General features: G+C 39.3%; 5 protein-coding genes across 7 annotated transcripts; 3 read left to right on the top strand and 2 right to left on the bottom strand.

Moving 5' to 3' along the window:
* The first annotated feature begins 4,823 nt into the window (after positions 1–4,823).
* LOC111197844 (remorin 1.4-like) lies at positions 4,824–6,653 on the top strand. 2 transcript variants are annotated; one of them, XM_022707167.1, is made up of 6 exons: positions 4,824–4,893; positions 4,976–5,221; positions 5,577–5,618; positions 5,841–5,928; positions 6,099–6,180; positions 6,248–6,653. In XM_022707167.1, exons 1-6 carry the CDS (start codon positions 4,839–4,841, stop codon positions 6,440–6,442), a joined length of 708 nt encoding a protein of 235 aa, XP_022562888.1. In that variant the 5' UTR covers positions 4,824–4,838; the 3' UTR covers positions 6,443–6,653. The 2 variants fall into 2 exon arrangements, with proteins under 2 accessions (XP_022562888.1, XP_022562887.1); XM_022707166.2 differs by having other exon boundaries at positions 4,844–5,221.
* Positions 6,654–6,774: 121 nt separating this feature from the next.
* On the top strand, positions 6,775–8,077 carry LOC111208238 (40S ribosomal protein S11-3-like). The gene is made up of 5 exons (XM_022707168.2): positions 6,775–6,920; positions 7,017–7,158; positions 7,363–7,507; positions 7,632–7,721; positions 7,841–8,077. Exons 1-5 carry the CDS (start codon positions 6,909–6,911, stop codon positions 7,929–7,931), a joined length of 480 nt encoding a protein of 159 aa, XP_022562889.1. The 5' UTR covers positions 6,775–6,908; the 3' UTR covers positions 7,932–8,077.
* Positions 8,078–8,196: 119 nt separating this feature from the next.
* LOC111208237 (dual specificity protein phosphatase PHS1) lies at positions 8,197–12,942 on the bottom strand. Its single transcript, XM_022707165.2, has 11 exons — positions 12,745–12,942; positions 12,511–12,591; positions 12,266–12,408; positions 11,977–12,178; positions 11,704–11,883; positions 11,447–11,607; positions 9,927–11,025; positions 9,412–9,558; positions 9,100–9,327; positions 8,848–9,005; positions 8,197–8,771 (listed from the first exon to the last, which is right to left on the bottom strand). The coding sequence occupies exons 1-11, from the start codon at positions 12,784–12,786 to the stop codon at positions 8,414–8,416; spliced, it is 2,799 nt and encodes a 932-aa protein (XP_022562886.1). The 5' UTR covers positions 12,787–12,942; the 3' UTR covers positions 8,197–8,413.
* A 104-nt stretch (positions 12,943–13,046) lies between these two features.
* On the top strand, positions 13,047–14,112 carry LOC111208182 (DNA-directed RNA polymerase III subunit rpc6-like). 2 transcript variants are annotated; one of them, XM_022706964.2, is made up of 2 exons: positions 13,047–13,193; positions 13,308–14,112. In XM_022706964.2, the coding sequence occupies exon 2, from the start codon at positions 13,312–13,314 to the stop codon at positions 14,011–14,013; it is 702 nt and encodes a 233-aa protein (XP_022562685.1). In that variant the 5' UTR covers positions 13,047–13,193; positions 13,308–13,311; the 3' UTR covers positions 14,014–14,112. The 2 variants fall into 2 exon arrangements, with proteins under 2 accessions (XP_022562685.1, XP_022562686.1); XM_022706965.2 differs by having other exon boundaries at positions 13,057–13,193; positions 13,312–14,112.
* Positions 13,989–17,864, bottom strand: LOC111208181 (coiled-coil domain-containing protein SCD2). The gene is made up of 17 exons (XM_022706963.2): positions 17,365–17,864; positions 17,102–17,268; positions 16,953–17,028; positions 16,805–16,846; positions 16,645–16,707; positions 16,312–16,361; positions 16,176–16,203; positions 15,992–16,066; positions 15,801–15,911; positions 15,653–15,713; positions 15,440–15,556; positions 15,233–15,345; positions 15,109–15,169; positions 14,892–14,933; positions 14,566–14,606; positions 14,317–14,446; positions 13,989–14,239 (listed from the first exon to the last, which is right to left on the bottom strand). Exons 1-17 carry the CDS (start codon positions 17,692–17,694, stop codon positions 14,109–14,111), a joined length of 1,638 nt encoding a protein of 545 aa, XP_022562684.1. The 5' UTR covers positions 17,695–17,864; the 3' UTR covers positions 13,989–14,108.
* Between the last annotated feature and the right edge of the window lie 195 nt (positions 17,865–18,059).

The raw sequence follows: 18,059 nt of genomic DNA on the forward strand, positions 1-18,059 counted from the left end.
ACAAGAAACCACCGAGAAGAAAGATGAAGACACGCATGAAGCCGAAGAAATGATGATGCATGAAGTGGTGTTCCTTAATGAAAGGAAAGTGAAACCTAGCAATTTTTATGTTGAACAAAACATGGAGAATGTTTGGTATCTCGACAACGGAGCAAGCAACCACATGAGTGGAAACCGATTGTTTTTCCACAAGTTAGATAAAGGTGTTACAGGAAAAGTTTGATTCGGTGATGACTCTCGTATTGATATAAAAGGAAAGGATTCGATTAGATTTGTTCTCAAAGGAGGCGAGAAGAAGACACTTAGCAACATCTACTATATTCCTGGATTACGAAGTAACATTATAAGCTTGGGATAAGCTACTGAAGCCGGGTGCGAAGTCAGAATGAGATACGACCTATTGATGCTCTTTGACAAGACAAGATATCTAATGATCAAGACAACAAGATCAACAAATCGTTTGTACGAGGTAAAGTTGCAGGCTAATATCATCGAATGCTTACAACTTACATCGTTGTCGGAATCATCTAAGTGGCACGCAAGGCTAGGACACATCAACACTGAGGCTATGAACACGATGCTAAGCAAGGGTTTTGTAACTGGCATACCAGACATACAAATCTTGAAGGAAACATGTGTATCCTGCTTGCTTGGGAAGCAAACTAGAAAGCCATTCCCACAAGCTACTTCTTACAGAGCTACTCAACCTCTTGAGCTCGTTCACGGTGACCTCTGCGGCCCCATCTCTCCTCCAACGTCGGGACAAAAACGATACGTGTTCGTGTTGATTGATGACTTCACGCGATATATGTGGTCTATACTACTTGAGGAGAAGAGTGAGGCGTTTACAAAGTTCAAAATATTCATAAAACGTTCTGAAGCGATAAAGGTGGAGAGTTCATCTCTCATGAGTTTGGCAGCTACTGCGACACACATGGGACTAACAGGCACACTACAACTCCATATTCACCGCAGCAGAACGGCGTTGTCGAGAGACGAAACCGGACTCTACTTGAGATGACTAGAAGCCTATTGAAACACATGAGTATGCCGAACAAGTTGTGGGGAGAAGCGATCAGACATGCCACCTACTTGATCAATAGAGTCGCCACAAGATCTCTTCTCGGTCAAACACCATACGAAGCCTTGAGAAACAAGAAACCCAATGTCGCACATCTCAAAGTCTTTGGATGTGTTTGTTATGCAAGAACAGAGACAACAGGAAGAAAAAAGCTTGATGATCGATCAAGGGCGTTGGTACACTTAGGGACTGATCCCGGCTCTAAAGCCTATCGACTCCTTGATCCCTTAAGCAAAAGGATAGTGGTAAGTCGAGATGTATACTTCGACGAAAGAGAAACCTTGGAACTGGAATGTTGTCGACGGAGGAAAGGAAACAAAACCTGATACGTTTGAGTTCGAGTTAACACCATCACCTGATAATGATGATCACTCAATAGTTGTAGCACCAATCGATTGTGAGAATGAACAAGATGAGGAAGAAGTATTGAATGAAGGAGATGAAGAAGAAGAAACAGAGCTAAGAAGATCAGATAGAGTGAGAAACAAACCTTCTTACTTGGATGACTACATACTTTTGGCCGAGATAGAATGTGAGAGACTCTTGATGGTGATTAACAACGAGCCATGGGACTTCAACGAGGCTAAAGACCTTAAGGTTTGGGTGAATGCATGCGAGGATGAGCTAAAATCAATCGAGAAAAATAAGACTTGGATCCTTGTTGATCTACCAAGAGGTTTCAAGCCTATAGGACTGAAGTGGGTGTTCAAGATTAAAAGGAACACATACGGAAGTATAAGCAAATACAACGCACGATTGGTGGCTAAATGATATGTTCAACGTCGCGGTATTGACTATGATGAAGTCTTCGCACCTGTAGCTCGTGTAGAAACTATCAGATTATTCATTGCTATTGCAGCTTCAAAGGTATGGGAGATTCATCACCTTGATGTCAAGACAACATTCTTACACGGGGAGCTAAAAGAAGAAGTCTATGTGACTCAACCCGAAGGGTTTGTAATCAAAGGCAAAGAAGAGAAAGTCTACAGGTTACATAAAGCTCTCTACGGTTTAAGACATGCACCTAGGGCCTGGAACATTAAGCTCAACTCGATTTTGAAGGATATTGACTTCACTCGATGTTCCAAAGAGCTATCACTCTATAGAAAGGAAGCAAATGGTGATCTACTGATTGTTTGTGTGTATGTCGATGATCTACTAGTCACAGGTTCATCTGTGGGGTTGATCGTTGAGTTTAAACTTGAGATGGCTCGGAGGTTTGAGATGAGTGATCTTGGTAAACTAACCTATTATCTTGGTATTGAAGTGCGACAAACCGACAATGGTATAGTGCTGACACAAGACAGATACGCACAAAAGATTCTTGAAGAAGCTGGTATGCATAGATGCAATCTCGTTCACATACCTATGGACGTGAATGTAAGACTCTCCAAGTCACCTCACGAGACTATCATTGACGAGAGAGAGTACAGACGTAGCATTGGCTTCCTTCGGTATCTACTACACACACGGCCTGATCTATCCTTTAGTGTTGGCTTGCTCAGTAGATATATGTGTGAACCTAAGGAAACTCACAGAGCGGCCCTAAAGGAAGTCATCCGTTACTTGCGTGGTACCACTTCATACAGCTTACACTTCAAGAGAGCATCAAAGAAAGAGCTGATGGGATTTAGTGATAGCTCTCATAATGTTGATGATGATGACGGAAAGAGCACGACCGGTCACATCTTCTATTTTGGTGATAGTCCTATAACATGGTGTTCTCAAAAACAAGAGATTGTGGCATTGTCGTCGTGTGAAGCGGAGTTTATGGCGGCCACGAAAGCAACAAAACAAGCAATATGGCTCCAGGAGCTCTTGAGTGAAACCGTTGGTGATGAATGCAAGAAGGTAGTCGTTCAAGTTGACAACAAATCAGCTTCTGCACTTACGAAGAATCCGGTGTTCCATGGTAGAAGCAAACACATTCATAGAAGGTTTCACTTTATACGAGAATGTGTTGAGAATGGTCAAGTTGAAGTAGAGCATGTACCGGGGAATGAACAGCGAGCTGATATACTTACGGAAGCTCTTAGTCGAATTCGTTTTAAAGAAATGAGAGAACTCATTGGAGTTATAGACGTGTGTGAAGATGAAGTCAAGCTTAAGCGGGAGAATGTTGGTTTAAGCTTGAAGTTAGGTTGAAACACAAGCTATCCTAATTCTATTTGTTATGGTTATCTTTAAAGGATTAGGAATATGGAAAGTATTGTTACTAATAAGATTAGGAGTTATCTAGTCCTATATATATATATTGATGCTTATGATGTTGTAATACTTACGGATTGTGTGAGTGATTAAGCTTTAGATTTGAGTTGTATTGCTAAAGCTTTGATTGATTAATAAGAGAAGGACTTTTTGTTAAACAGTTTGTGGTTCTATAATCGGGTGCAAATAGCTTTTGCGGTTTGGGCGGCCCCCAAAGGTTTGTAAAATTTGTCTTAGCATCCCATAGACTAGGCGGTCGGATTAGGTCGAGCCATTGCAGCTCCCTCGACCGTATAGCCGTCCAGGGTCCATTGGCATGCAGATAAATAGTTGTATATTTCCTTTTTATGTGTGGAATAAAAGATAAGATAAAGATGAGGAAATATATGAACTTCTTTACAAGAAAATAATAATGAAAATAGTACCTGTCAAATCAAAAATATTTTTTATAGAATTAGAAACAACAATGTTGAGTGACTTGGTAGCCAACCACCACGATCACGTAGGTAACACGTAACTACATAATCAATTTATTGTCTCAAACCTTTAATTAAACAATTAGTCATTTCCGCAGAAAATAAATTATAGTTTTGACGATACAAGATTATTTTACAGATACAAGATTTAAACAGGTGACGCAATCCCGGGCAGGTGACGCAATTCCGGGCCGGTCCTGAGAATTTGGGGATTCTAGATCATTTAGTAAAAATTAAAAAAATTTGGGAGTTTAAAATTTTTTTTATAGATTTGAGAACCGATTTACATATAAAATTTTTCAAAAAGTTTGGGGACCTAAAGCAAATGTTTCATTAGACTTTGCCCATGAACCGTGCGCAATCCTATAATTCTCACGTAGATATGTACATCAACTGCAAAATTACTACAACAGATCTTATATTTCCGTTATAAGGAATTAAAGAACAGCAATTAGTACGTACTTGTTTTTGCTGTAAATAGCAATAGCAATTGTTTAGTTACCTTTATGCCGTCACAGAATCATCAATATTAATGATTTTCTGAATTTAGCATATATTATGATCAAAATGCATTCATTAACTTCACAATTTGACATCAACGATTAAACCTTTACGGTTTCGATAAAAAAACAAGATTCGCGTAAAGAAATGTTACAAGTTATAGAGTCCATTTTTGGGGCTACAATATAAGTAACGTAGCGTAAATATCTTCAGTATTTCTCTAACCTTTTATTAACATCATATATATGACGTCATGGGAGTTGGTGAATTCGTTACTCTCCTGTGAAGTTTATGTATGAAACTTACAATAAACCAAAAGAAAACCAAAAACAAGGTTAACATTTTTATCTAATATTGCAATTTTACATCGAATATGACCCGGTTCGGAGTAGCGAACCGTATCTACTATCTCTAATTCCGGTCTAACGTTTGTATGGTCTTAAGATTAATGTTCGTGCATCAATGAATCAATGATATACTAACTTTAGAAGAAAAAAACAAATAATATTTTAATAGAAAAACAGTTTCAAAAAAAAAAAACAAATAAAATAAGAAAGAAGGCAAGTCATTTTATGACAACGAGGAACAGAACATCACTACCAAACAATTCCAGCTCAGTTTTTTCGCTCTCTCCTCTCATTCTCTCTCTTAAATATCCCAACTTCTGGATCATTCTTGATTCTCTTCAGATATTTTTTTGTTCTCTTGTAATCTTTAGTTGTTATACCTGACGTCATATACGACATGGCCGAAGAGGAATCTAAGAAGGTGACGGAGAACGTTACAACCGTACCTGAACCAACTCCAACAGCGCCAGCTCCGGTGGATAAACCCCTTGATGCGGTGGATGTTGCTCCACAGGAGAAGCCTGTGGCTCCACCACCAGTTCTTCCATCTCCTGCGCCGGTGGAGGAGAAGCTAGAGGACTCCAAGGCTCTTGTTCCCATCGTTGCAAGTAATTACTATTTTCTTCTTCAATATACAAATTATTACCCAAGTTTGGCTGAAGGAAATGAAAAAAAAACTTCTGCTAGAAGATATGTTTCCTAAATATTTTATGATCACAGTCACCTTAAAGATTATTACTGACAAAGTTTCAAACGTTTTTATTTATTTCACAAACTAAGGACAAGATTTTGTAACTTTTTACTTAGAAGGAAATAACAACACAAAAATATTAGAATTTTTGTATTTATGTCAATTATTATTCTGGGACAATGATAAGTCAAAGATTATTGTTCTTTAATAATTGTTAGTTTCAATTGGTGAGGACTATTTTATGAACAATCATTTTATTACTTGTTTGGCAGAAGAAGCAGGGGAAGAAAAGAAAGAAGGCTCAGTTAATCGAGGTAACTAAACGAAATAGATTCATGGTTTACTACTAATATGGCCTAATCATAGCCATGTATGTAAATCAACCTGTAAAGTACTTAATTAGGTGTTTCGTTTTTAATCACGGTTGTAAATGAAATCAGACAGTTGGTTTAAAGGTTTTATATGGACGCGTGTGTGTTAATTAACTACAACTCTGACAAATTATTGTACTTGTTTAAAATATTTGGGGAATGAAGATGCTGTCCTGGCTAGAGTTGAGACAGAGAAGAGGATGTCACTTATCAAAGCTTGGGAAGAGGCTGAGAAGTGCAAAGTGGAGAACAAGTAATCTCTTAAAACTTTTATTGATTTGTTTAACATTTACACATAATATGTCTAACAATCGTTATATTCTTAGAAAAGAAAATCGTTATATTCTTGCAATTGAACCGGAAATATTATCATTAAGGTCTTGAGAATTTAGTTGTGAGAGATGAAAACAATGTTTGAAACAGAGCTGAGAAGAAACTTTCTTCAATTGGGTCATGGGAGAACAACAAGAAAGCAGCTGTTGAAGCTGAGCTCAAGAAAATGGAGGTATGATTTAGTTATAATTTATTTTAAAATCAAGATTTCATTCTGAATTGGCCCCAAATTGCAACAGGAACAATTGGAGAAGAAGAAGGCAGAGAATGTGGAGCTAATGAAGAACAAAATAGCTCAAATCCATAAACAGGCAGAAGAGAAGAGGGCCATGATCGAAGCTAGACGCGGAGAAGAGGTTCTCAAAGCCGAGGAATTAGCCGCCAAGTACCGTGCTACTGGAACTGCTCCCAAAAAGCTATTTGGATGCATGTGATATATCATTTGTGAAGATGTGAAGCTGCATCTGGTGTTACTGTAATGTTTTTTATTTGCATTGTATTATTTAATGTGGAAAACAAACCAAAGAAAGGGTTTCATTTATACGTTTGTAGTTTGCTTAAATGTTGGGGTTTAATATTGCAACATAGGAAGTCATGTATGGGAAACGTTACTTATATAATATATTGATTTGGAGTGCGTTTGTATTTCTACAGCTTTCATCTGAAAGGCTTTTCCTTTGAATTTGTACCGTGCAATAATGATATACAGTTTTGCAAAATGTAACGTGCTCTAGTTTCTAGCCCAAATATATATGGGCTTAAGTCAAATAAACTACTGACGGCCCATTAAATAGAAGGCCCAAATAAAATTAGGGTTTTGTCCGGAGCTTCACTGCATCTCTTTTACATCTCATTTCGCCTCAATCCATCAGCGGAGAGCAGCAGCAGCAACCAGTAGCCATGGCGGAACAGGTTCGATTTCGCGTGCCCTCTACGTTTATGTCTTTCCTTATCTTCGTTTCTACACACTCTATATGAACTCTAATCATCTTCTCTCTATCGTTGCAGACGGAGAAGGCATTTCTAAAGCAGCCAAAGGTTTTCCTAAGCTCGAAGAAATCAGGGAAAGGAAAGAGGCCTGGAAAAGGTGGAAACCGTTTCTGGAAGAACATTGGTTTGGGTTTCAAGACTCCCCGCGACGCCATTGATGGTTTGTTCGACTTTCTTTCCAATTTTTATGTTTTAGAACTAATCAGGCGATTAACAATGGAGTTTCCAAGTATAATAATCTTTAGAGCTGATCTATGATAACTGATAATAGGTGACTTTCTTGGTTAGTGTTGAGCTGAATATCGTTGATGAGAGATTTGAGACATGTTTTTGTAATCGTGTCCTGTCTTGTTTTTTTTTTCAGGACATTACATTGACAAGAAATGTCCATTCACTGGAACTGTCTCTGTGAGAGGACGTATCTTAGCTGGTACTTGCCACAGTGCTAAGATGCAGAGAACAATCATTGTTCGCCGGAACTATCTCCACTTCGTCAAGAAGTATCAAAGGTAACTCTTACTACGATTATCTTGAATCTTCATTGTTCTTGATTCAGCCCAGACGATTTCTGTTTTTTTTTTTTTTTAAACATTTATGTTTTAAAAACCTCATCTCCTTTTAAATCGTGTTCAGATACGAGAAGAGGCATTCCAACATCCCTGCCCATGTCTCACCCTGCTTCCGTGTTAAAGAAGGTGACCATGTCATCATTGGCCAATGCAGGTACTTTTTTTTTTTTTTTCTTTTCTTTTCTTGTAGAAAAACAATGCCTGTATGCTTTTCATATGATGTAGGCAACGCAGGAAAACACCACTGATTTTATTTTTTGGATTATATCGCAGGCCTTTGTCAAAGACGGTGAGGTTCAATGTGCTGAAGGTGATCCCAGCCGGCGCATCTGCCTTTGCGAAGAAGGCATTCACTGGAATGTAATCGTTTCGAAGTTATGGAGAGTCTTCTTTTGTTTGGTTTCTGTATTTCAGAATATGTTTTGTTTGTTGATCCCTTTTGTCTGAGACTTGGAATGTAATAGAAACCTACGTACTACTTTCTTCATCTGAAATTGCTACATTCGATTACTGTGTCTTTGGTATCTCTAGAAGAAATCAACTACTGTGTGTCAGTGTCTCTACCCCTTGGGTGATACTAGTGAGTAGAAAAAAATAACCAGAGTTCATATCTATATAGTACATGTTGATGATCAAATAAAATACTGTAGATCTAAGAAGATAGTCTTATAATACAATCATAACATTCATATAAAAAAGTGTTTTGGTTACTCCAAATGTTAAATACAGAAAGATCCTGTCCCAATCAAACAGGTTTTATTTGGTTGTTGTATACCAAGTCAAAAAGATCCTTGCAGGAAAAGGAAACTGCGACAAACCGTTGACAGATACTAAAACCGAACTCTCTTAACCAGTAAGGGACTGAAAAGAACTGGAGCTAACACTCGAGCCACGACCACTGCTGAGCTGAAGTGCCTCCAAAGCCTTTTGTATCTCCATGTTCATCGCACTGTCCACACTTCCCGAAGACAGTTTCTTGTGAGATTTCTGGAGATGCAGTTTCAATGAGCTGCTGCTTAGACCTGCGTTCTTACCACAAACCGGACACACTTTCATCGTCGGTTTCCTCTGTCTCCACTCCATCGACACCTTCCCGTGACATTTCTTGTCAATGTTCACTAAGATTCTGGCAAACCCGTCGTTCGGTTGAGCTCGTCTATGAACTTTTCTTAGTTTGCTCCACGCTTCTAAAAGCGTCAGGTTCCTGAATGAGAAGTACTATTATTTTCAGTTCTTGAATCTCTTTTACAACAAACTTTTAACTGCCCTCAAGAACTTACTTTCTGAGCATTAGGTACGCAAGCACCACGGTTGCGCTTCTACTCCGACCTTCAAAGCAGTGAACTAAAATCTTTCCTCCTGTTTCTTCCCCTTGGTTGATAAAATCAAGAGCTTCTTGGAAGATACCTTCAATCTTTGAGTCTTCATCGTCAGTTATCTGGTCAAACAGAAGACACAAGAAGAGAACTCTCTCCACTTTATAGATGCATTTTGGTGACAAATGATATTTAATCAAGAACGGTTTTACTTACTGAGAAGTTTTTGTACTTGAAGAGATCCGGGTACTGAGTATCTGATTGTCCTATTTCATTTGCGCACAAGCATAGAATATGAGTTATACCCAAATGCTGAAGAGTGTAAACGGACCTTGCAGCCAATCCTCCACCGATGAAAAGATTATCTTGTATCATTGATGGTTTCTCTGTATTAGCAGCTTTGGTAATCAGTGATATCCTCTCAAGAATGTGCTCAAGTCTAACCTGTTATCATGGAGAATGTAAGGAAGAGAGAAGAGTATTTATGAGAGCAGGTGAAAGGAAAACGAAGAAACTAATAATAATTACCTTAAGCTCGTAAGCATCAATGCAACTGTTATTATCACTCCCCTCAAAGAAACCAGTGTTGAAACCGTTCTCTTGACAGAGTTTCATAACTTCATTCCGCAGTGTTTCATTCCACTGGTCTAGTTCTTTATTAGACTCCGCATCAATCTGTGGACGCACCATGTAAAGAATCAATATGAAGGAAGCTGAAATTGGCTTCTGTAGGCCTGCTGAACCGAACCAAACTCGCCGAACTGAACCAAAATTTTTGTTCAGTTAGTTCGGTTCAATTAGGCAGGTTTATAAAAAAAAACTTCGGTTTTCGGTTTGGTAATCAGCTTGTACAGTTTCTCAATTTTTTGTTAACCAAATTTCGAACCAAATTAAGCAAACTAACCAAACCAGCCGAATACCAAACCATTTTTTTCCACTTCAATTCGGTGAGATTTTGGTCGAACCGAACTATCCGAATTCTGAACCCGCATGCCTAGTCTTATGTATTAGACCATAATGATCAAAATCCTGAAGCAACAAACCTTTGCAAATTTATGGAAGTCACGGAGCTTTGCTGCCAAACGCTGACTACTAAGAGACTCTCCACCTCTACTGTATCTTCCATGCCAGCTTTCTCTTGACTTAGGCGAAGTGGCATCTCCCCCTTCCTTGTTTTCAGAACCTGGAGTCCTAGGAGCTACTGATCTGTGCATATCCGACTCACTATGGTCAAAGCTGTTATCACTAGGCACCCTCTCTTTCGAAGGAGATGGATAATGATGATTCACCTCATGTCCAAAACCTTGCAATGGCGACACAGGAACAGCAAAGTCATCTCTATCAAAATCAGCACACATTGTTTTGTCCATCATACTGAAAAAAGCACGCAGCAAACCATCTAGCTTCTGATGAAGGGTGACGAGGAAGATGTGGAACTCGTGCAAGTCCCTGAGACCAGCGCGAAAACCGTTTCTAAACTCGCGCACAACTGGCGTCACTGCAGCAGGTGTTTCTTCACGTTCTTTCGCCTGTAGATGGCCTAAACCTCCTTCTGTTATTTCGTACAACAGATTCGAAGAGTACTGGCTGCTATTGATAAGCAGCTCGACTAGTCTCGGATAGATCTCTTGGTCGCTTGCTCGTTTGCCAGCGGGAGGACGCCGCGGAACGCCTGAGTCTATAGTAACAATGTGGAACTCAGGAGCCATGGAGGTATCAGACATCGGACTCATGAACTCGGTGTCATAAGATCTTGGAGATTCTGTTATATCAGAGAAGTCAGAGGACTGCGAGACCAAACGGTGATCGCTAACACTCAGTCTTGATCTGCTGTCAACAGAGGAAGCTCTCCTCTCCCTTTGGATTGATCTGTAGTCTCTTGGATGGTACCGTTTGATGGCGGAATCAAAAGCTTCTTCGAATGAGCACTCTAGAGGTTTGGTTGATGACATGATTCTGTCGGTTAGTAAGAGGTTTGCAGGGTTGCCACGCCATCTCAGCTGACGGCAGGGTAGTCTGTCTTCGTTTCTTATCACGAGATCTAACAGCAAGATTCTCCCTAACGCTGAAGCAGCTCTCTCTGCTTTTTCTTCTGTTTCGAAACTGCTCATGCTCTCTAGGAGTGGACATCCATGGACATAGCTGCCAATAACCAATTTGAGAATTGCAGTGTGCTTAGAAAGAGGGAATGTTACATAAACATCACATATCAACAAAACTGAACATTTGAATGTGTTGGGGTAACAATTAGGAAAAGACAAATGTCTGGTCAACTATTTTCACCAACTAATTACTCAGATTAAATTTTCTGTTCAACAATTTGTCTTTTTAGGCCAGACTACATATACTTCTGCCCAATAAAACGACTCCACATCATAATTTATCTTTACATATTTCATATTTGTTATTTTATCTAATGACATTTAAATTTAGAAAATTTTCCCTTAAAACAATACTATATACTAAAATGGTATGTTAAAAAAATTTATAATCTCTTGATATTAACTCGGTAACTGAAGTTGGTGGTCCGAGATAGAGAAAGTTATAAAGATGAATGTTTAACCTCATAAGGAGAAGACAGCGACTGAGCTCAAGGGCTTCCAGAAGTTCTGAACAAGTCACCTCACCAACCTCGTCTCCCTCTGAGTTCGCTTTAGCTTGTGCTTTCTCAGTTGCTTCTTTGATCAGCGTCCACTCAGGATTACAGCTATGAATTACTCTAGCCTGTCTCATGATGGTAAAGATAACGAAAGTTAGAGTGGAATGAGCGCACCATTACTACCGTTTCTGAAGTAAGCAGCAAAAAAAGAAAAGAAGCACCTGCGGAATCTGCACACCTAGCCACTTGGCAAACTCATAACCAAGACGTTCTGATTGCGTGGCCATCCTCGATGACGCAAATTTAATAACAGCTGCTGCTTCTTCCTTTCGAGAAGCATCTTCAGAGCTGGGATGACTGAACAGGGCGAAGAAAACAACTCCCCCAGAATTCACAGTAACCTGTGAGTAAAACCAGTAAACAAACAAACAAACAGTGATGTGGTTGATGGAAGCTAAGAATCAAAAGACCATACTAATGCTATATACATATACCTCGAGAGGTTTACTCTGGTCCTCTTCAGAATGGTCAGTGCTACTACTATGTTCAGTGTGGTGAAGCGAAGACAAAATGCTCCACGAGAAAGAGATGGAGTCGATATCAACAATAGAAGCTTTGCCAAGCCTTTCCCACAGACTAATCTCAGAAGTCTCCTTACTTGGTGGGCTTTTTGGATCAGCATTCCTCTCTCCTGCACTGTATAACACTTACCGTTAACTAACCCAAATTAGATAAAAGAACAAAAATAGAAAGGAATCAAATTAAAAAAAAAGAAGACAAAACCTTGAAACCATATCATCGATGCGGTGAAGGCGGTGAGGGAAGCCAGAGGAACCGTAAGTAGCACTACGTTTACGAACTAAGTCCAACCATTGGGTAAACCGATAAGCTGGACCAGCTGCTATGTCTCCTAACATGTACAGTACCTGCAACCAAAAAAAAAAAAAAGTCCCCTAACCTTAGATTAATTAATTAAAAGCTAATGTTAATAAGCGCTTATTTGAATCAAGATGAGGGTAAAGTGTTACACGAGAAGTGACGGTGAGAGGAAGAGGAGACTCGTGCTCGTCGCAGTGGCCAAGGTCGAGATCTTTCTCCTCGTCCTTCTCCTGTGAGACCACCACCATCATCATATCAGATCTCAATAATCAGAGCAAAAAAAGGAGAATTCAAAATCTGATTGAATGTGGGTGTAATGATGAGTTGCAAAAGGTGATGATAGATTACTAAATTTGGGGGGTAAAGTAAGGATTTTTTTGTACCTGAGGAAATGTTTGATCTCGCTTCTTCTCAGCTTCCGCCATTGGAAAAAAAGCTTCCTTTTTTTTTTTAATTTGTCAAAATGTCCTTTTCTTCAAAATGTCAGCTTTGCCGGAAGTCGCAAGGTATAAGCTTCCCCGAGGAAGAAAGACGATCGGATTATTTTAAAATTTAAAATTTCACGAAAGACCCTCATCTTTTCTTTAATTATTATTAAAGCTCTTCTTTTTTTGTTATCTCCAATTTACCCCAATGTAATTAAACACCATTTGTACTTATTTTAATTAAGCTAAAGATCAGTGTTTAATTCGAAAATATCAGTGAACTTATTTATTGCAAAACCTAGGGTTGGTTCTTCTTACAAGATCAACATTTGTCTTCCAACCACTGTCGGCTTCTCCGTTCTCTGAGCTCCTCTCACTTAAAAGCCTTCGTCTTTGCGAACCGCGAGGTAAATTGAATCTGATCTTCATCAAATCATTTCACAATTCAAATCCCCTGTGTTGAATTGAGACATTAGTCTGATAAAGTTTGTGTTTTTATTTTTTCCTCAATGTGATTTAAGGAAGATGAGTAAACGAAAGCGTCCAGAGCCGAAATCATCATCCAGTGGTATCAACGAAGACGAGAAGAACATCCTAGGCCTGATCCGATCCAAGCAAGGCATGGGAGCAACCACATACGAGATGAGAACAGCGACAAAGATCCAACCAACTCTCATCACTCGAGCCGTCGCTTCTCTCAAGAAGAGCAGCCTCATCAAAGAAGTCCCCAACATGAACAACAAAGGCATCAAACACTTCCTCGCCGTTGAGTTCCAGCCTTGCAAGGAGCTCACGGGCGGGGACTGGTACATCGACGGGGCCCTCGACGTCTCCAAAATCGAAGGCCTCAAGGAGATTTGCGTCAGGATACTCGAGAGGTTGAAGAGCAAGGTCGTGACTCTCGATGTTATCTATTCGTATTTCGAAAAGGCTAGTAGTGATGGGGATAAGCTGAGCAGAGAGCAGACTAGGGAGATACTCAAGAACTTGGTTTTGGATAATGTTGTCATGGAGGTGAAGAGCAATGGGCTTACTGACTTTTCGGCTACGAGGATTGGAGAGATTTGCTATAAGCTGACTGGGAAGAAGTCCGGTGGTGGGGAAGCGAGGGATGGAGCTTTTGCTTTGGTGCCTTGTGGGGCTTGTCCTCATATAGGGCTTTGTACACCTGATGGTGTTATCTCTCCGACAACGTGTGTTTATTTTCAGAAATGGTTAGACTTTTAGCTTTCTTCTTCTTTTGTTGTTGTTTTGTTTCAGAGAAAGATGTTACAATAATGTTATGTTTCTTTCTCCCACACAATTTATGATAATCTATAAACTTAAGTGTCGAGGTTTGCGAGAGTAGAGGTAGGAGAAGAAGATGGAGGAAGGTGTTCGGTTTCTTTGCGACAAGCTTCCCATAGTTGTTGCTCTATTCCTAGTTTCCTTAGCTCTAACATACCTCTCTCCACTGTATAATAGAACCAACAGTTTAGCGTTTAGTGCGTGATATAAATAAGGATCAGAATTAGGAGAAGCTTTTATTACCGTCTACGGCATCGTGAGAGGTAGTAGATTCTCCTTCGCTACAGCTAATCCAAAACTGGAGACGTTCATCAGCGATGTCTTCTTCTACACCGAGCAACTTGGCTCTAGCCCAGAAGTACAACAGCCATGCCTGCATTTATATCCATAGATGACTCTGATACATTTATATAGCTATCTTGGTGTTTGAACCTCTCTTCCTAGAAAAGAGAACATGTAGTCATGAATCATGGCCGTGAGTGAAGAAAGTACCTGCTTAAAGACAACATCTTCTTGTTCCTCTTCTTTTAGTTCTGCATTTGACAAATGTGATAACATGTTACGAAGTCCATGATTATGCAATATGATGATATTATGCTCTAGGCTAAAGGCCAAAAAAAAACTATTAGATAAAGAACCAAGCAAGTGTTTCTCGAGTTGTTCTATTTTTTAAATTAGTCACTGATGAACATCATTATCAAGATGCAGTGTGTCAAACTGGCAACAAAACCAATGAATGTTTTTAAGGAGGATGATAAAACCTTAAACCAACCCATAAGACCATTGTATCTTAAAAGATGATGGAAACTTTTTCTTACCATATGCTTCTACAAATCTGAGTTCTCTATTCCCTTTGGATTCTGTAAAGATGAGAGAAAACAAACAACTTTTAAGTTGAAGAGTACCTCAGCAGAAGACAAGAATGACACTATGGATCGTTAAAACTATATATTTTGTCATTGTGTACTAGTTGATGAACTATATATTTTGTCACTGTGTACTAGTTGATGATAAGGTTGCAAAATATATACATACCTTGACGGACAAAACTCGGTGTTCTATTCTGGGAGACTGCAAGCATAACAGCATCCTCAACCTAAAATTTCAATTAGTACTTGGGAGGAACAAACATAAATTTGGAAACAAAGGGTAGATTTACCTTTAAGGATGCTAGCTCTCTCAAACCCATCTCAACTGAAAGCATACTTTCGATATTGCCTTCTCCAGTTAGCTCACTTACAAATCTTTCAGTTTTGCTCTCATCACTCCCACCTGGTCATTTCCAAAGATCAGTAAATAATGATGATAGCAAGCAACAGTATCAGGGGAACTCTTTAGTAAAAGTAAAGCAAATATTTAGACTAGCCTTGATCCCCAGACAACTCTTTGGCCCTTTGTGCTGCAGATATGACCAGCTCAAATGGAAGAGGAGCCAGAGCCGACCATTTTTCATGCCTGGATGGTGCTATATCAGCACAAATGCCTACAGAATTTGACTTATATTAGAGAAAGCTGAGCAAGTGTATTATGAGAACACATTGTTAACAAGGCGAACTACAAAAATGGATGCATCACTTACCATGCTGAGCTGCCAAACCCCAATAACGGGCAAGCCAGCATCTCTTCAAGGCTACTTCCTCCTAGATGATAGATTGTTTTGCCATACAATCAGAAAAATCTTTATATGTGAATGGTAATGAGAGTTTTGGGGGTTTTTAAAACATTACCATTTCGTCTTCTGTTAAAACCGTTCGTTGAGTCATTGTACGAAGATCATTTGCTTCTGACTCTGCTTCTTGTAGCCGTTCTGCAGCTTTTACAGCCTCATCCTTCATGAACTGAACATAAAAGGCATGATTTCATCATGCGGTCAGAATAGCACATATATTATGACAAAGAGTATACTGTAATACTTTACCTGAATTTTTGAACGGAGGGAAACAAGTTCCTCCTTTTTCTCATCTTCTTTCTCGTTAGCAGCCTTAAGAGCAGCCTGTAAAAGACACCATTATGCCAGCCATTGAGTATAAATTGCTAGAATATAATGTGTGTGAGCTTGGCCAAAGAAAGAGAAAAGACATTTTATTCCTCTACACACTTACCTCTCTTTGGCGCAAAGCCGCTTCCTTCCTGAAGGGAAAAAAACACACAATTCATCATGAGCCTTATAACTACTGCCTTGTATTCTTAAGTAGAGAAAGATAAATATAAAGAAAAAGATTTCACAGGGTCACCCACCTACTAATCAATTTGGCCTCCAGAGACACTCCTTCTCCAAGAAAGGCAACCTGTTGGAACAAGGAAAAAAAAAAACTATTTAAGAGAAGGTTCCATGAAATCTAATTGTCATAGTCATTGCATTTGCATGCATGTAAATGGCCTCTAAAACTGTCTGCTTCTTCAAATGTTTTTGTCATCATATGTTATAGTACTGATAGCAGAGTATAACTACATTGGATTTGCATACATGTGTGGTGAATCAAAAAACACTACATATATGTATTCAATAGCTATTGTCAAGAAATAGATGTGAGGAGGTTGCTAAAATGGTAATGAGAACTAAATCAAGACCTGTTTTTCCAGCTCTCTAGCCCTGGCTTCCGCTGCCTGGCGTTTTTCTTCCGCATAGTGAAGCTGGAATCCAGATAAATTGTTATAAATGAAAAAAAAAGATAATAGCTTAACACTTTAAAATGAAAAAAATAATTTCCAGCGACAAAGACAATCGAACCTTGTCCAATACATTCTCATTCTCCTCTTGTAGCATCTCCACCTGCAATTAACATAGAGTCAGCCTCAAGTCAAAATCTCCTTTACTTATTAAAAAAAAAAACATCAAAACTTCAATCCAGAGTTTAAAATTGGAAATGAGCACATACTTCATCACGAAGAGCTGAAGCTTCCCGCCGATAACCCTTATCTCTCGAATTAACCAACGGCACATCGCCATAATATCTGAAAAAAACGTTAAATCTAATGAATCAAGCAAAGCAAGTCCCACCAAGCAAAGTGAGTGTCTTGTCTTCACCTGGTATCTCTGTCCTTAAAATGAGGATCAAGTGGAGGTTTCAACGACGCCTTAGGTGGCATCCAAACCGGAGATGCATTCGGAGCTGTGGATCTACCAAACGTTGATGACCTTCCCGTCGACGAAGAACGCACCGAAGCGTTGTGCTCGTTGAGGTATCTGCTTATCTAATTCAACCACGAAACGAAAACAAAAAAATGAATCCAAAGCTCAATCTCAATCTAAAGATCATCAAATGAAGCAAAGATCTCGAATTATCATACCGCAGGTGACGGCGAACGATTGCGGCTAGCGAAGGGAGCCGCCGGTACGTTACTGATACCGTTGATGGCAGAAGAAGGAGCAGCGAATTTGAATTCATCATCATCATCGTCGTCGTCGTCGTCATCATCATCATCATATTTGTGCTGTAAGGCCATGACTTTGGCTAACCGTTGAGCCGCGGCTTTGGTGGCAACGTTCTGGTTGCGATGAACGGGGGAGTAGCCACCAACACCAACACCACGGAGATGGTTACGGTGAGCGGGAGAAGCCGGCGTTGATCTTAATTCAATGTTGTTAGATGATCGGCTCCCTGCTCTTCTGAGATCCATCACTTACCAAACTCCTTCGCAGAGTTTCGAGCAGTTTTTAAAATGGATGTGAGACTGTTTAAAACGGTGGCGTTTTAGTGCGGAGAAGAAGAAGAAGAACACATGCGTCGAGCGCGGTTTTTGCGAGATTTGGCGGAGGAAAATATGGGATCCAATAGTCAACTGCTTATGGATTCTATTCTAATTATGTAATAAAATAATAATATATATAGTATTTTGAATAATTTAAATTCAAAGACAAGTCAATGGAAGAATACTCTAAATCGTTGACAAATAAAGTTTACAATAATAACGATTCCTTAGTTGGGCAAACAAAATCTATTTCTTTTGGAAATGTATTTGTCTTTTTACGCAAATTAAAGAAA

Source organism: Brassica napus, chromosome C7 (genome assembly GCF_020379485.1).
Source record: "Brassica napus cultivar Da-Ae chromosome C7, Da-Ae, whole genome shotgun sequence".
In the NCBI taxonomy this organism is placed as follows: domain Eukaryota; kingdom Viridiplantae; phylum Streptophyta; class Magnoliopsida; order Brassicales; family Brassicaceae; genus Brassica; species Brassica napus.